Below are 17,541 nucleotides of genomic sequence, written 5' to 3'. Positions count from 1 at the left end.
ACTATGTTCTAGTGATTACAATTTGTTTGCATCGAATAAGATAGATATATGAGTATGAATCGAACGAGGTTATGAACAAGGTTACTACCTCAAATCAAATGGATAAGGTTGCTGGAAAAATAAGGATATAATCTTGAGCTTGATGATGTTCTTGAAAGCTTGGAAGTAATCTTGCAAGTTTGAAAGATTTCTTGAAGTGTTCTTGAATGGTTGTTTTTATGATGATTAAAGCTTGTAATTGAAGCTAAATGATGGGGAAAATGATTGGAGATGATCAAGTATGAAGTTAGGAGTATTTTGAGAGATAATTGGGAGTGTAAGTATGAGAAAATGGAATGAAGAAATGGTGTGCATGCATAAAAACATTTTTAGTTGTTATAAAGAAAGAAAAGATTCCTAATTTTGTTTTCTTGCTAAATAATTCATGCTACTTGACAAATGGTTGGTTCCACATGTTCTTTAATCATTTAAGGCTACTAAGGAGAAGATTTTTATTGGTATATACCAATAGTAAATACATCTAAAAGTTAGAGTATAATACGAGTGCAAATACCGAGCTAATACGAGTAGAATTCTTGATGAAAACAAATGGGAATACAATTGTGATTATTTTTGTTAAGTACAAGTATTTTGATATATGTACTTAAGCCTTTCAAAAGTGTATTAATACATCTTAATACACTTCATATATATACATTTTAATTAAGTCGTTAACTCATCGTTAGTCGTTACATGTATGAGTTGTTTCGAAGCCTATAAGTTAACGATCTCGTTTAATGTAATTAACCCATTGTTATTATATCTAATGATATGTTAAATTGTTATATTATCATGATAACATAGTGTACTAACTTATCTTAATACGATATATATATTAAGACGTTAATGCAACGACAATCGTTACGTATATATCGTTTCGAAATTCTTAAGTTAGTAGTCTCATTTTATGTATATAACTTATTGTTAATATATTTAATGAGATACTTAGTTATCATTTCATCATGTTAAACATATATATATATATATATATATATATATATATATATATATATTATCATGTCATTTACAAGTTATAACATTCGTGAATCATCGGTCAAACTGGGTGGTCAAACGTTTACATAAATTTCGTTTCAATTAATCAAGTTTTAACAAGTTTGATTGCTTAACATGTTGAAAACATTTAATTATGTAAATATTAATCTTATGTATATTAATGGAAAATCCGGGTCGTTACATTACACACCCATTAAATTAACAAACTTTGCTTATCGTGTCGGAATAATATAAAGATAAAGTTTAAATTTGGTCGGAAATTTCCGGGTTGTCACATGAGTTCACACGAGCCCGCCTCCATACAAAAGGCAAGCCGTATGGCTCACAAACTAGTAAACCAGACTGAGGAAAGGATTAAGGAGCAGGAGTCCGAAGAGGCCAACATGAAACAAGTCAAGAGAAAGTGGGAAGAAAACAGTGACAAGAGTCACCAACACAACAACAGTAACTATCGCTTCAACAATCAACACCACAATCACAACCACAATCGCACCATTTTTCGCAACAACAAACGCAACAAAAACCATCCCAACAACAACATCTACAACAATCGTCCCAACAACAATACCAACCACAACAACAACAATCCCAACAACAATCTCAATAACAACACTGACAATCAAAATCAGAAAATTCCGTGCCAAAGGTGTGAAGGGTACCATCCAACTACTTACTGTTCGGCATCATGTACCAAATGTAATAGAAAGGGTCGTGGTGCGACAAAATGCGAAGTTTATGGACCAGCGGGTAAAGGAACAAATAATGCCCACATTACTTGTATCGGATGTGGGAAGAAGGGCCACTACAAAACTATGTGCCCAAACCAGGAAAACAATAATGGGCAAAGCCTTGGGAGAGTTTTTAACATCAATGCGGCAGAAGCGCAGGAAGACCCGGAGCTTGTTACGGGTACGTTTCTTATTGACGATAAACCTGCTTATGTTTTATTTGATTCGGGTGCGGAATGATGGGGATATTCTATATGCATCCTGTTAAGGTCGGTTACCAGGTGTTCATCATATGAATGGTTTTATGCACATTGCATGTTATTGAAAAATGGAAATGGAAATCTTGTGGTCTATTATTACGATTTGATAAATATATAGGTTAAACCTATAACTCATCAACATTTTTGTTGACATTTTAAGCATGTTTATTCTCAGGTGATTATTAAGAGCTTCCGCTGTTGCATGCTAATTAAAGACAAGAAATGGAGTCAGCATGCTCGTATGATAATGTTTAAAAATTGCATTCGGAAAATAAATTGATGTATAATATTATTGTAAGCCATTATGTAATGGTTGTGTGTAAAAATGTATTTTAGATTATCATTACTTGATAATCCATGTTATGTCTATTAAACCTTTATCGACAAAATAAAGGTTACGGTTTATTTTAAAAACGAATGCAGTCTTTGAAAAACGTCTCATATAGAGGTCAAAACCTCGCAACGAAACCAATTAATATGAAACGTTTATAATCGATATGAACGGGACATTCAGCTAGTAGTTAATAGCCTTTAGTTGGTAGCTGATAGCTTTTTAAATATATTTTAGTGTTTGACATAGTAGCTGAATCTGTTAAATAAATAGTAAAATGACAAAAAACTAGAAGCTAAAAGCTAAATGCTACTTCAAGTAACTTTTAGTTTTTAGCTTTTTTCTCATGTCTAAAAGCTTTAAGCTCTACTAACTAAAAGAGCTTTTTAATAAATAAATAAATAAATAAATAAATAAATAAATAAATAGAAGTTTTTTTTATAAAAGTTAAAAAAAAAAAATCTTTAAAAAACCTATAAGTTTTTAATGTTACGCCACTTTAACGACAATTGGTCGTCACCTCTTTGCCATCCATTTGAGTTGTTGTTGAATATGTTGTAAACTGTAGACCAGAACGATGCATATTATTGTGAATTTTCCTTGCAAGAATCGTCCGACGCATTGACCCAACATTGAGTCAACCACGCTTCTTCTAGACTCGACCATTTTGTTTGATTTCTTTGACTTAGACCTTCCTTCAAAACTACATAACAAAGTAAACATATATTATAAACAAATATAAAAACCGTACATATATATATATATATATATATATATATATATATATATATATATATATATATATATATATTTATATATATTTATATAAACCGTATATATCTATAACTATATATAAACCGTGTATATATATATATATATATATATATATATATATATATATATATATATATATATATATATATATATATATATAAGTATATATAAACCATATTTATAAATATATTTTAATACAAACCGTATTTATCTATAACTATATATAAATATATATAAAAATTAACCATATATATATTAAACAAAAAAATATATAAAATTAAACCGAATTAACCTTGTTTCTTTTTATGTTTTCTTTTGCTATGTTCCGTTTTCGAAACCGTATCCGCTTCATTTTGATATTTCGTTTGTGGTTGAGTTTCGGTCACCGTTTCTTGAGGCGGGGTCGGAGTCATCGGATTCATCAACAACGTCGGTGTGATGGGGCGATATTGAGCTTGTTCTAGAAGTCGTTGTTGTTCCAAATAAATTTGATGTTGTTGTTCTTGTGTTAGAGTACGATATTGAGGCGCAACGACTGAGATTTGGTGAAGATTACTCGGGTTTGATGAACCACTACCCAAAAAGGTTCCGTATTGAAACTAATCATGGAAGTCATTTGGGTTTAGTGGTCTTTGGTTTGGGTTGGACATGGTTTTTTTAAGAAATGATGAAGTAAAAGGTGAATTTTTTATTGATGAAGATGAAGTAAAATGTATAAGATATAGAAGAAGAAAGGAGTTTAAATTTATTGAAATTTGAAAAAAAAAGACCCAAACGGTCATCTATCCGTTGGGGAAGTGGGACCCACGTCATCAGCATCCAACCAATCAAACAGCGCCACGTAAAACTAGCGATTTTTTTTCCCGTCGGATGGGCAACTAACGCCCCCTCACGACGAAAACTGACGCCGCGTTAACGGCCGTCAGTTTTCGTCAGTTAGTGGCAACAGGGACTGACGGTGTAAAGTAAGGCGGGGTTAGGAAATGGTCTGACCTACAAAATTCGAGCATATCTTCACTTCCCTCCATTTCAGTATTCATCCCCTGACTCTATCTCCAAAATATGATTACAAACTCACTCTCCCGCCATATAACCCCACCCCAAAACCCCCCAAATTGTAAATCTCAATCTCAACTACACAACCAATAAGAAACCTAAAATTAGGGTTCTAAATCATGGCATCACAAGGCAAAATCATCCAAATCGAACTCGAAAACTTCAAATCCTACAAAGGTCATCAAATCATCGGTCCATTTTACGATTTCACTGCAATTATCGGACCTAACGGTTCCGGTAAATCAAACCTAATGGACGCAATTAGTTTCGTTCTCGGTGTTCGTACCGGTCAATTGAGAGGCGCGCAATTGAAGGATTTGATTTACGCTTTTGATGATCGCGAAAAAGAACAGAGAGGACGTAAGGCTTACGTTAAGTTAGTTTATCGACTCGGTAACGGTGCGAATTTGTTGATTACTCGTAGTATTACAAGTGCTGGTGGAAGTGAGTACAGGATTGATGATAAGGTTGTTAATTGGGATGATTATTGTGCCAAATTGAAGACGTTAGGGATCCTCGTTAAGGCTAGAAATTTTCTGGTTTTTCAGGTGATTGTATTCTATTGAGAGGCATAAATTGTAGTTTGGAAGCAAAATAGGCATGTAAATTGTTAAATTCGGGGCGAGGTTGGTGAATGTCATTTTTATGAGTTACATTTTGTTGAGAGCATATGCAATTTTCTATGGTTTTCTGTACAATATCGTGATTTGACTGATGTATATGTAGCAAGGTTTATATGTGAATAACTAAGCGGATGATTGTCCAATAGATTATTATGTTTACTCTTGTGTTTGCTTTGTATGGAAGAGTTTCCTCTTATGATTTGTATTGTAGTCAAGGTTGCAAAAGACGTGAGACGGGGTCGAGACGGTCGGGTCCTAAAAAGGTCGAGACGTTCGAGACGGGGTCGAGACAGACGTTGACTTTTAAATATATAAGTATATAAATGTATATATGTATACATATTTTAAAGCCAAAAACTTTAGTTGATTAATTTGTACCCATAATCGCTGTCACCGTTAATTTAATACAAAAAATTCAAACTAAAATACGACAAATTTGACCCTTTTTTTGGACTTTCTGGATTTTCTGAATTTTGACTAACTTTGACCGATTTTTTCCAACTTTGACCTGAATTTTGAATGTTGGCTGTCATATTAGACGGTTTTCTTCGAGACGGGACGAGCTAGTCACCAAACCGTCGCAACGGGCGTCGCAACGGCTCGAGACGGAATCTTTTGCAACAGTGATTGTAGTCACCTGTTATTTTGTTGTTTATGTCTGACCTTCTATTTGGTTTTTGTTTGAAGTCGAAAGTGTTAGATATGATTACACGAATTTTCTAGATTTCGAAACTTTTGAAATGATTATATTTCTCTATGAACCCATATTACCAGTTTTCTGTTAATTATTAAGAAAGCGGCTAGTAAGTTGTTTTGTTACTTTTGTATGGAAGCGTTTCATTTTATAATTGTAGTCACTTGTTGACATGTTATTGCTTTTAATGACCTTTTTTTGAAACCACTATATTTCTATTTGAAGCTATGAACTCATGTTACCATTTTTCCATACTAGTAATTTAAGAAACCGGCAAGTAAGTTGATTATGCATTTGGTGACTTCTGTGGATAACTCATTGGGCGTTTAGGAAGAGACTAGGACTTCAATAGATATGTATGTATTATTGCTTGCCAACTGTTCTTTTGGTATATGAACATAAATCTCAGTAAGAGTTAGGGTTTTTATTGTCATTGATAGGGATGAGATCGGTTCTGGAACCGTACCGAACCGTACCGAAACCGGTTAGTACCGGTACTGAAATTGGATAAAATGGAGAACCGAAACCGTACCGTAATTGATCAGTCCATTTATGACTATCAGCTAACGCAACGCACATTCAAGAATAGTATATCTGGAGATGGGGTTTTTATAGAAATATTTTGTGTTATCTTCAAGATAACTTATTTCTGTATATTGACAGCTGAATTTCTGAAATTTAGCATTTTTTGAATTTAATTGATTTTAAAGAGTTGGAATAGGTGAACTCGTATACACAGTATGTGCCTGAATGGGAAAGAAGATAATCTTTTATGGTTTTATGCAACTGCACTACTATTAAATGATTAGAATGTAAGTTTGGCTTAAAGAAGTGGTTATCCTTGACTGTTTATGTTTGTCAAAATGTAGGGTGACGTTGAGTCTGTTGCATCAAAAAACCCTAAAGAACTTACTATGCTTCTTGAGCAAATATCCAGGTCCGATGAAGATAAAAGATTATATGAAGAGCTGGAGGAAAAAAAAAAGAGCAGCCGAGGAAAAGTCTGCACTTGCTCATCATAAAAAGAAGACCATTGTAATGGAGAGAAAGCAGAAGAAGGGGCAGAAAGAAGAGGCCGAGAAACATATGCGTTTGCAAGAGGAATTGGTATGATGTTTGATTTCACCATCTCATTTCACGTTGACATCTTACAACACACTTAGAATGCATGTAAATCTTGATACTGTTATCATGATGCCATGGTGTTGTATAGTTGCTAATTCTATGAATTTTCAATTAAACTTAGGTTATTATTCTTTTTTGTGCTCGGTCTTAACCACACTATTGCTCATATATACCTTTGATTTTGCAGATATCAAAAAAGAGAGAACACTATTTGTGGCAGTTATTTAACATAGAAAAGGATGTAAATAAGGCTAATGAAGAGATTGAAGCTGAAAAGGGAAGTCTTCAAGAAATTACAAGTGAATTGGAAGGTTATGAGAATGAATTACGCAAAAAGGAGAAAGAGCAAGCTAAATTCAGAAAAGAAATCGATAAACGTGAAAAGAAGATTGCAGAGAAGAAAAACAAGATTGATAAAAATGTGAGTTCTTCTCTTTAGAAAATGTTTAAATGTTTTTTGTTTCTTATTATGAGAACATATTTAACTCATACATATAACAAAGTTCAATAGCTCAGTAGCTTACTGTATACCATTATTTGCTTCAACAGCAACCAGAGCTTCTTAAGCTGAAGGGGGAGAAAACTCGCTTAACGCGAAACTAAAAAACACTGGGAAAGAGCTCGACAAAAGAATAGAAGAGAAGAAGAAGCATATGGTTGAAGTCGAAAAGCTTCAAAATGACTTGGAAGACCTTACTAAGCAACTTGATAACTTACAAACAAGAAAGCAAACTGAGGGGGGCTAACTTCATTTAGGCGATGATCAATTGGAGGCGGATAACCGCATGTAAGTACTTATCTATCTTTTGTTATCCAAAATTAATAATTAAATTTTTAGTGTTTTTTTAGACTTTTTTGCTTCGGTGATCCCTCGTTTATACATCAATACGCATGTCGCGTCCCTGTCATTTTGTTTTAGCTCGGGTGATCCCTTGATTTTACAAATGTTGCCTTAGACCCTTGGTGATCCCTCCGTTTATTTTTCGTTAAAAAGTTCCGTTAAGTGCCTTCACGTGATTAACACGTGATGTCGTTTAATAATGTTTAATTCATCTTAAGCGACATCTGGCACTTAACGGACCTTTTTAACGAAAAATAGACGGAGGGACCACCGGGCAGTATTTGTAAAATCAGGGGATCACCAGAGCTAAAAAGCTGACAGGGACGCGGCATGCAAATTGATGTATAAACAAGGGATCACCAGTGCTGAATTTTTTTTTTTTTTAATAGAAAAATATGGTATTGGCTTCAATGTTACTTGTATGGATATTTTTTGCCCCTTATATATAGCCAATAACTACCAACTAATTGTAGAAGTAGATTTTTAACAGTAAAGAGGAAGCTGGTATGAAAACTACTACGCTAAAGGACGAAAAAGAGGTTCAAGACAGGGAACAGCATGCTGACGTGGAAGCTCAAAAGAATCTGGAAGAGAATCTACAACAGTTAGAGAGTAGGAAACAAGAGCTTGAGTTACAACAGAAACAAATACAAAGTAGACTCAAGAAGATTGTAGAGGCCATTAACAAACATAATGAAGAACTCAAACGACTCAGAAAGGAACAAAATGACCTCCGGAAGAAACTTGGAGATTCAAAGTAATTGATTTGGTAATTCCTTCTCCGTTTTTTCAGTTACTGATAGATGTATTACTTTTGCAGAGAAAAGTATGAGATGTTGAGGGCCAAAATAAGCGAATTAGAGAATCAATTACGTGAGTTGAAGGCTGATAAACATGAAGGTGATAGGGATGCAAAGTTGTCTCAAGCAGTTGAGGCTCTCAGGCGCCTTTTTCCCGGTGTTCATGGTCGTATGACTGAGCTGTGCAGGCCAACACAGAAGAAGTATAATCTTGCTGTTACTGTTGCTATGGGAAGATTTATGGATGCTGTAGTTGTTGATGATGATCAGACGGGGAAAGAATGCATCAAGGTTTATAACATTGATAATCTTATCTATTTGCAACTTTTCATTTTATGTTCTTGGTACTTTGTTTCAGTTTAGAGTGTAGACTGAACTTCTTCACGATTAAAACCAACAAATAAGCGTCTTGTATTTATGCTTTAACCATACATCACTACTACACAAATGACAATGCAAACCCCCAATGCAAACCGGTTTTTACCTTAACTCCTAAAAACAGGTTTGCAAAGTGAAACGAGACCGGTTTTAAAAAATTCGGAAATGGGGAACCGTTTTTTTTACAAAAAACAGGTTTGGAAAGTAGACTTTGCAAACCTGTTTTTAAAAAAACAGGTTTAGACTTTGCAAACCGGTTTTTTAAGAAAACAGGTTTGCAAAGTCTACTTTCCAAACCTGTCTTTTGTAAAAATCGGTTTGGATTTTTCAAACCTGTTTTTGTTTAAAACCGGTCTGGAATTCCCAACGGCTATATCTGAACAAGCACTGTATCAGCTGGTGTCTTCATCCACAATCACACACACATTTACTCTTCATTCAATTTCAAACACCATCTTCATTCAATTTCAAACTCCAATCATTTTACACATACATTTAATTTACTTCATCCCCAATCAACTTACTTCATCCCCAATCAACTTATTTCATTAAATTCCATAACTTTAACAACAATAAATTCCATTTCAAGTTTTTTAAATTTAAGGTATATTTCATTGTTCTTTTATTGTGTATATATTCAATCAAACATATTGCAAGTTTTATATTTATTTATTTAAGTAGTATGTATTTAGAATGTGCTTGTAGTTTAAATATTAATATTTTAATTTGGATATATATAGGCCGACGCATACTAGTATGACGCTAGTTCAAGCTAAGGGTGCTTATATTCAATGGCCAAGGAAGTACATTGAAATATATAAGGTACGTTTTGTCCACCTTGAAATATATATGTATATAACTGTATGTATATGTATATATACATACATTTAAACTGTATGTATATGTGTATGTATAATATATGCATGTGTATATAGATATGTATGTTGTTTGTTTGATATTGTACGTTTCTTGAAACAGCCATCATCTCCAACTCATCAAAATGAAAAAAGGTGTAAGTCGGGAAATGAGGCAACTTCATCTAGAAAACAGCAAGCCTCGTTGCCGAAGAAGAGTGCATCAAAAAAGGAATCAACCAAGAATTCCAAGGAACTCAGGGAGTTTCATGCTAGATATTTTGAGGAAATAAAAAAGCGACCCCAAAATGTGAAAAAGTTATATAAAGAATGGGTGAAAAGAGATAATCCAGCCACAGTTGGGATCACATTCGAGACTGATCAAGAAGTCTTCGGCAATGACGATACTCCTTATTCGACAATGATGCCTGATGATATCATGGGGTTGATGACAAATAGATGGCTTGATACATCAGTCATCACTTGGTTCTCGGTGTAAGTAATTTAGTTTTCATAATATTATGTTGTGTATAAATGTTAATTGATAATATATAACATTATAATTATCATGTATATATATAGGGTTTGCTATAAACTTCAACAGAAATCAACTCTTAGACCACAGAGATGCGTGTTTCTCAACCCAAATTTGATCTCTGAAGATTTATGTACTAAGGCACCCGAGCGAGTAACTGGTTACATAAAGTCGTTGATCCAAGATCGCGAGAAATTTTACATTTTACCATATCATCAAGGGTACGTACCATATGCCTTTAACCTTTAAATTATACAACTTTTGTGACACGTACTCTATATTAGCTAAAATGTTTTTAATTTGTTAGAAATCATTGGACCTTGTTTATCATAAATCATCGCAAGAAATATGGCTACATTCTGGATTCAATTAAGGGCGTGAAGGTTGCACTAAGTTATCTACCAACCAAACTTATAAATACGTAAGTTTTTATCATACATTTCATAACTTGTTTGTTGATTAAAACCTTAACAAAAAATATTGTTTTTTTTAGGGCTATTGGATGTCTTCTGTGGGATGTACCTATGGTAAGTAACCTTAACAATTGTTTTATATTTATGGTTAAATAGTTGTTTTATAGCTTAATTTCTGCTGTTGTTGCTGACCATAATGGTGTATATACATATACATATAGAAACTGTGTATATATGTATATATACATATACATACAGTTAAAGTATATATGTATATAGTTAAAATATCATTGATGTAACATCCCGTTTTTCCCGTACGTGACTAAAGGTACATATTTAACCATTTGTACGTTATGATTCGGAAGCTTATGCATAATTGTATAGATAAACGTATATATATAATTTATTGTGTGCTAGTTAACATGTGCGTATATAAGTGTACAAATGAGCTTGTGTAGTGTTAGGTCTCGTGAGACTTAGATGTGAGGCTTAGACGTGTATTGGGAACGAGAATGAAGGAATTAGTTATGGAAACCTTGGAAATTTGACTAACTAGTCGAAGTGGCCAGACCCAGGCGTATGTCGCGCCGCGACAAACGGGTCTGCGCCGCGACCCATCAAGCGTTTCCAGATCAGAACAGGACTTAAGCATGGTGAATTTTACTTTGATTCATCGCGCCGCGACGTTTAGTGCCGTGCCGCGGCAGGCCTGCTGGCCAGGTTCCGGTTTTAGGTTAAATTAAGAGATTTTGAGGGGCAAAATGGTAAATGGACGTATAGATCAGATGGGTGCATTAAATCTGGTCCACTAGTTCATTTATTTCATTTTCCTTTTTCATTTTCTTTCAATTTCTCTCCCAAAACTCTAACACCCATTTGGATTCAAAGTGAGATTGAGAGAGGAAGGATTTAGGGTTGATCTTTGGAGCAAGTATTAAAGTTGTTCCTTGTGACTCTAGCTACGTGGTGATAGTCTCGGTAAGTTCTAACTCTAAGTTTCGAGTTTTAATTGATTATGGCTAGGGTTTTGGTTAATAGAAGCTTGTATGACCCATTTGAGAGTAAAATGGGTGAATTTGGGTTAGGTTGTTGTAATGAAACCCTAATGGCCATAATCTAGGGTTTTGGTCTTGTAATTGTGAGTTTGAAAGTGTTAATGGTATTGTAAGCATTAAACACTTGTTAGAATTGAAAGAGATGTCATTTGGGTCAAGAATGTACTAGTTGACCTAGTTTGGGTAAAATGGGTGTAAATTACCCTAGGTGGATGTCAATTGAGGCTAGTAGACTTTAATGCACTAATGTTGGTAATTAAAGTCGAGTCTTGGCCATTAAGAGGGCGGTTGTGATGTAGTTGGGTCATTTAATGCGAATTGAGTCATTAAATGCCCAAGTAAATGTAATGTGGTTAATTCCACTAGTTTATGTATTGAATGGGTACTTAATGTATTAGGTACTTGGCTTTGAAGTTTGGAAGCTATTATTCATCATCCTTGCGTCAAGGTGAGTGGAATAATTATGCGTGAACGTATATAATGTATTTATTTGTGTGGTATGAATGTGGAAGTGTCGCGGTGTTCAAGACACCACATTCTAGGTAACGAGTAGTATTGTCGCGGTGCTTAAGACACTACTCCTTGTGTAATTGACTTGTGGGATTGTCGCGGTGTTTAAGACACCACAATGTCGTGAGAGTGGAAGTGTCGCGGTGATCAAGACACCACTCATTGTATTGAATGAAGTGTGGATTCGTCGCGGTGTTTAAGACGCCACATTGTGTAAGGGTGAGTTAGTCGCGGTGTTTAAGACATCACCCGGGGGACTAGTGATTACGCGGTGTATAAGTAACACTAGTGGATGTTATGAACTCCAACGGACCTTCATGTATCGTTCTCTTGTATACTTGGTTAACCATGGTTGTGCGAATTGTACTTAGCATATTATATTGTGAACTATATGCTAATACTATTGCTAGCTTGATGTGGAACGTGGATAGTAGTTTATGCATGATGGATTTCATGTTGGTTGAGTTGCTAGCTTGTATGTGGTATTGTGTAAGTGTATGCAAGTAAGTAGGTTATATATGATCATGTATAATTATTGCATTCACTAAGCGTTAGCTTACCCCTCTCGTTGTTTATCTTTTTAGTTGCAGGCGAGGATAAAGGGAAGGGGATTGTCGGACACTAGATGTCCTTGATGATGTGCTTGTAGGAGCTTTTGGAAGTTGACCACCTTTTGGGTAGTTTAGTCCCAAACCATGCTCGTTGGGTCGTTTGGTTTATAAACTATCATTGTATTCGGTCAAACTTATATTTACTTAACTAATGGCCTTTGTGCCCTTTTGTAAACATTGGTAATGGTTGTATGGTTTAATGGAACTTGTGATTTGGTCTACATATTTAATTGGCGCGTAAATGTGTATTATAAAATATAAAAAAAAATTATCGTACGGAGTACGGGTTGGGTTGTTTCAAGTGGTATCAGAGCATGGTCTAAGGGATTTAGGCGACTTGAGATAGGTGCCTAGACTTAGACTTTTATGTGTATGCGCTTTTAGGCGGGACTTGTACGACTTCGGGTCGAATCGGGAATGGTAGTGCGTAGGTTTATATGAACTAACCATGCACTCACTGTTTTGTGTTGTAGTTGGAATCATCAAGCGAGATAGACGTTGTACTAGCAAGTTAATGGGACGTGCTCGTGTAGCAATGACTAGCTACCCTTGCTACGGGTGCAAATCGTGTCAAACGAGCGATGTATGACGATTGTTGAGCGAGATGGGGTGGTATGGTATATATGTGTCATGTCTTTGGTTTCGTTGTTTAATCTTTCCCGTTTTATAGAATGAAGATGAGAAACGGACACGACACCGATAATGGGGGCACGAGCGAGGACCCCGAGTTCACGGCCAAGGTTGAGGCCATCATTCAACGCCAAAGGGCGGATTTCCTTGTTGATATTAAGAAGATGTTTCTAGACACTATTGAAGAACAAGTCGTCGATATGGTTAAGGAACAAATTAAAATTGTTCTTCAAGAAGAGAATGTGGGGAGGCGAGACTTTTTCTTTAAGAACTTCAAGGATGCTCAACCTCCTACCTTTGATGGTGAAAAGGACCCACTTAAGAGTGCCCGGTTTATCTCCGATATGGAGGGGGCTTTTCGTACATGTGAGTACCCTAACGATAAAAAGACAAGGTATGGTTGTAGCATGCTAAGAGGTGATGCCAAGCTATGGTGGGATGCAAAGATTCAAGTCTATGGCGAAGAACAATGCATGGACTTTTCTTGGGATGAGTTTAAGGTGGAATTTTTTGAAGAATACCGAACTTCGGCTGATCTCACTAGGTTAAAGGACGAGTTACGTTCCTTGAGGCAAGGGTTGATGGACTTGAACACTCTCAAATCCGTGTTTTTGTCTAAAACTCAATTTTTCCCGGAGTATGTCGGGAACGACAAGATGTTAAAGGAAGATTTTTATCGGAACTTGAATGATAGTTATCAAGAGAAGATAAGTGTGAATGTGGTGAAAAGCTTTGACGAATTGTTTAACATGGCCAAGGGTTTCGAGGCGCTTGTGATGAGGAAGAATAGCCTTACCTTGGGCAAGAAAAAATTTGAAGCTACTAGTCAATCTAATTTTTCTAGCAAGAAGTTTAAGAAAGGCTCCGAGAGTGTGGGGAGTGTGAAGAAAGGTGCTTCGGGGGATTTCCCCTATTCTTGTCATAATTGTGGGCGAAGGGGACATATGGCCTGTGATTGCACCAAACCATCTTCTACTACAAAATTCACTTGTTACAATTGTGGGAAAGAAGGACACAAGAAGACCGAGTATCCCGAGTTGGTTAATGATCATGTCAAGCGGTTAGAGAAGGCGGCGGGTACGGGCCGGGGTCGAAATTATTTGATGACTAATGATGAAGCTAAGCAATCGAACGTGGTTGTCTCAGGTACTTTCTTGGTTAACTCTAAACTGGCCAAGATATTATTTGATAGCGGTGCTAATTTGTCTTTTGTGTCGCCTCGATTTGTATCTAAGTTAAATAAACCGCTAGTTAAGTTGAGTCGTCCGGTTGAAGTCGAAATAGCGGATGGCAAGACGGCGCTAGTGGTTGATGTTTGTAAGAATTGTGATGTTGTGTTTGGTACCGAAACCTTTAAAATTGACCTCATTCCGATGACTTTGGGTGAGTTCGATATTGTTGTTGGTATGGATTGGCTCGATCGTTATAGAGCCGATATTGCATGCCATGATAAGTTCATTCGTGTTAGGACCCCAAGTGGGGGAGAGTTGATTATTCATGGCGATAGACGGAGAAGACTCGTACCATTGTGCACTTATGCAAGGGCACGACGTTTTCTCAAGAGCGGTGCCTTGTTTTATCTTGCTCACGTAGTTGATACTCGTGATGAGCCACCACCTATTCGTAAGATTTCGGTGGTTAACGAATTTGAAGATGTCTTTCCGGATGAATTACCGGGTGTTCCGGAGGAAAGACAAGTCGAATTTCGCATCGAGTTGGTTTCGGGAGCTACTCCCATTGCTAAAACCCCTTATCGTTTAGCGCCGACGGAGATGCAAGAATTGCTTAATCAAACCCAAGAGTTGCTTGAGAAGGGTTTCATTCGACCAAGCTCCTCGCCGTGGGGTGCTCCGGTTTTGTTTGTGAAAAAGAAAGATGGAAGCATGCGAATGTGCATCGACTATAGGGACTTGAATAAAGTGACGATCAAGAATCGTTATCCATTACCTCGGATCGACGATTTATTTGATCAACTCCAAGGTGCCACGTATTTTTCTAAGATCGATTTACGGTCCGGCTATCATCAAGTGCGGGTCCGTGAGGAAGACATCGAGAAAACGGCCTTTCGAACGCGTTACGGGCATTATGAGTTTGTGGTTATGCCTTTTGGTCTCACGAATGCACCGGCGGCATTCATGGATCTAATGAACCGAGTGTGCCAACCTATGTTGGACAAGTCGGTAATCGTGTTCATTGACGACATACTCGTTTATTCCAAGAGTATGAAGGAACATGAACACCATCTACGTGAAGTGTTGAAGACGTTGCGAAGGGAGAAATTCTATGCTAAGTTCTCCAAATGTGAATTTTGGCTAAGGGAAGTTCAATTCCTTGGTCATATTGTGAATCAAGAAGGTATTATGGTAGACCCGGGGAAGATCGAAACGGTGAAAAGTTGGAGTCGACCGACTACGCCTACGGAAATCCGAAGTTTTCTCGGATTGGCCGGTTATTATCGTCGGTTTATTCAAGACTTTTCTAAGATTGCTTCTCCTTTGACGAAGTTGACGAGGAAGAATGTTAAATTTAATTGGGAAAATGAACAAGAAGTCGCCTAACAATTGTTGAAAGAGAAGTTATGTCAAGCTCCGGTGTTGGTGTTACCGGAAGGGATTGAAGACATGGTGGTTTATTGTGATGCTTCGTTGAATGGACTCGGGTGTGTTCTGATGCAAAGAGGTAAAGTCATCGCTTATGCCTCTCGACAATTAAAAGAAAACGAGACGAGGTACCCGACTCATGATTTAGAGATGGCGGCGGTTGTGCATGCGTTGAAAATTTGGCGCCATTACTTGTATGGTGTCAAGTGTACGATATATTCGGATCACAAGAATTTGAAACATCTCTTTACTCAATGAGATTTGAATTATCGTCAACGTAGGTGGATGGATGTAGTGAAAGATTATGATTGCGTGATACTTTATCATCCGGGTAAGGCGAACGTTGTTGCGGACACCTTGAGTCGAAAGAGTACACATCCGGCGATAAAGGTGGGATCGTTACGTTTGATTATCACTAATGACTTTCTTGAAAAGATGGGTGAAGATCAAATAGAGGCTTATGTTCACAATAAGCACACGGAACGAATCGTTGGCCAATCGGAGTTCATTACAATGGGCTCGCGTGGCTTGTTGTCCTTTCAAGGAAGGGCGTGGGTACCCAAGATAGGGGATTACCGGCGAATGCTACTTGATGAAGCACATAAGTCCAAGTATTCCATTCATCCGGGTGCAACGAAAATGTACTATGATTTGAAGAAAGATTATTGGTGGCCCGGCATGAAACGTGATGTGGTTAAGTATGTTGAACAATGCGTCACGTGCTTGCAAGTCAAAGCCGAACACCAAAAGCCTTACGGTAAGTTACAACCATTGGAAGTCCCGAAATGGAAATGGGAGCACATTACCATGGACTTTATTACCAAGTTACCGAAGACGGCGCGAACCCAATACGATACGATTTGGGTGATTGTTGATAGATTGACGAAGAGTGCCTTGTTTCTTCCCATTCGGGAAACGATATCATCGGAGACTTTAGCTAAGTTGTTTATAAAGGAGGTGATATCAAGACATGGGGTTCCGGTATCTATTGTTTTTGATCGAGATACTCGCTTTACATCTCGGTTTTGGAACAAGTTTCATGAAGATATGGGTACTCAATTAAAAATGAGCACGGCGTATCATCCTCAAACGGACGGTCAAACCGAGCGTACTAACCAAACGCTAGAGGATATGTTGAGGGCGTGTATTATTGATTTTGGTGGAAGTTGGGACGAGCACTTACCCTTGGTGGAATTCTCATACAATAATAGTTACCACGCTAGTATTGGGATGCCACCATACGAGATGCTCTATGGGCGTAGATGTCGAACTCCCATTTGTTGGGGAGAAGTGGGTCAACGAGAAATCGGAAGTTCCGATTTGGTTTTGGAGACGAATAGTAAAATTGAAATGATTCGGGCTCGACTTAAAGCGGCGCAAGATAGACAAAAGTCTTATGCCGATAAAGGTAGAAGAACGATTGAGTTTCAAGAAGGTGATATGGTGATGCTTAAGGTTTCTCCATGGAAGGGTGTGATTCGGTTTAGGAAGCGAGGAAAGTTAGCTCCTCGGTTTATTGGTCCTTTCAAGGTATTGGCACGTGTTGGTGAGGTTGCTTATCGATTAGAGTTACCCGAAGAACTTGCGGGAATTCATAATACGTTCCATGTTTCCCATCTTCGCAAGTGTCTTGTGGATGACTCGACTTGGGTGCCATTGGATGAGATTAC

The 17,541-nt window shown here is 36.9% G+C and overlaps 1 protein-coding gene across 1 annotated transcript in view; it reads left to right on the top strand.

Annotated features, from left to right (window-relative positions):
- Nucleotides 1-4,321: 4,321 nt before the first annotated feature.
- LOC139853892 (structural maintenance of chromosomes protein 1-like) overlaps nt 4,322-17,541 on the top strand; it is a 32,769-nt gene continuing 19,549 nt past the window's right edge. Inside the window, 8 exon segments of the mRNA XM_071843233.1 lie at nt 4,322-4,750; nt 6,389-6,496; nt 6,498-6,626; nt 6,832-7,065; nt 7,194-7,230; nt 7,233-7,431; nt 7,976-8,242; nt 8,306-8,576. Of these exon segments, the coding sequence (XP_071699334.1) occupies nt 4,322-4,750; nt 6,389-6,496; nt 6,498-6,626; nt 6,832-7,065; nt 7,194-7,230; nt 7,233-7,431; nt 7,976-8,242; nt 8,306-8,576 (1,674 nt within the window).

This window comes from Rutidosis leptorrhynchoides, chromosome 6, assembly GCF_046630445.1.
Source record: "Rutidosis leptorrhynchoides isolate AG116_Rl617_1_P2 chromosome 6, CSIRO_AGI_Rlap_v1, whole genome shotgun sequence".
Taxonomy (NCBI): domain Eukaryota; kingdom Viridiplantae; phylum Streptophyta; class Magnoliopsida; order Asterales; family Asteraceae; genus Rutidosis; species Rutidosis leptorrhynchoides.
The sequence above is the reverse complement of the archived record's forward strand: the minus strand, read 5'-3'. Positions and strand labels throughout refer to the sequence as shown.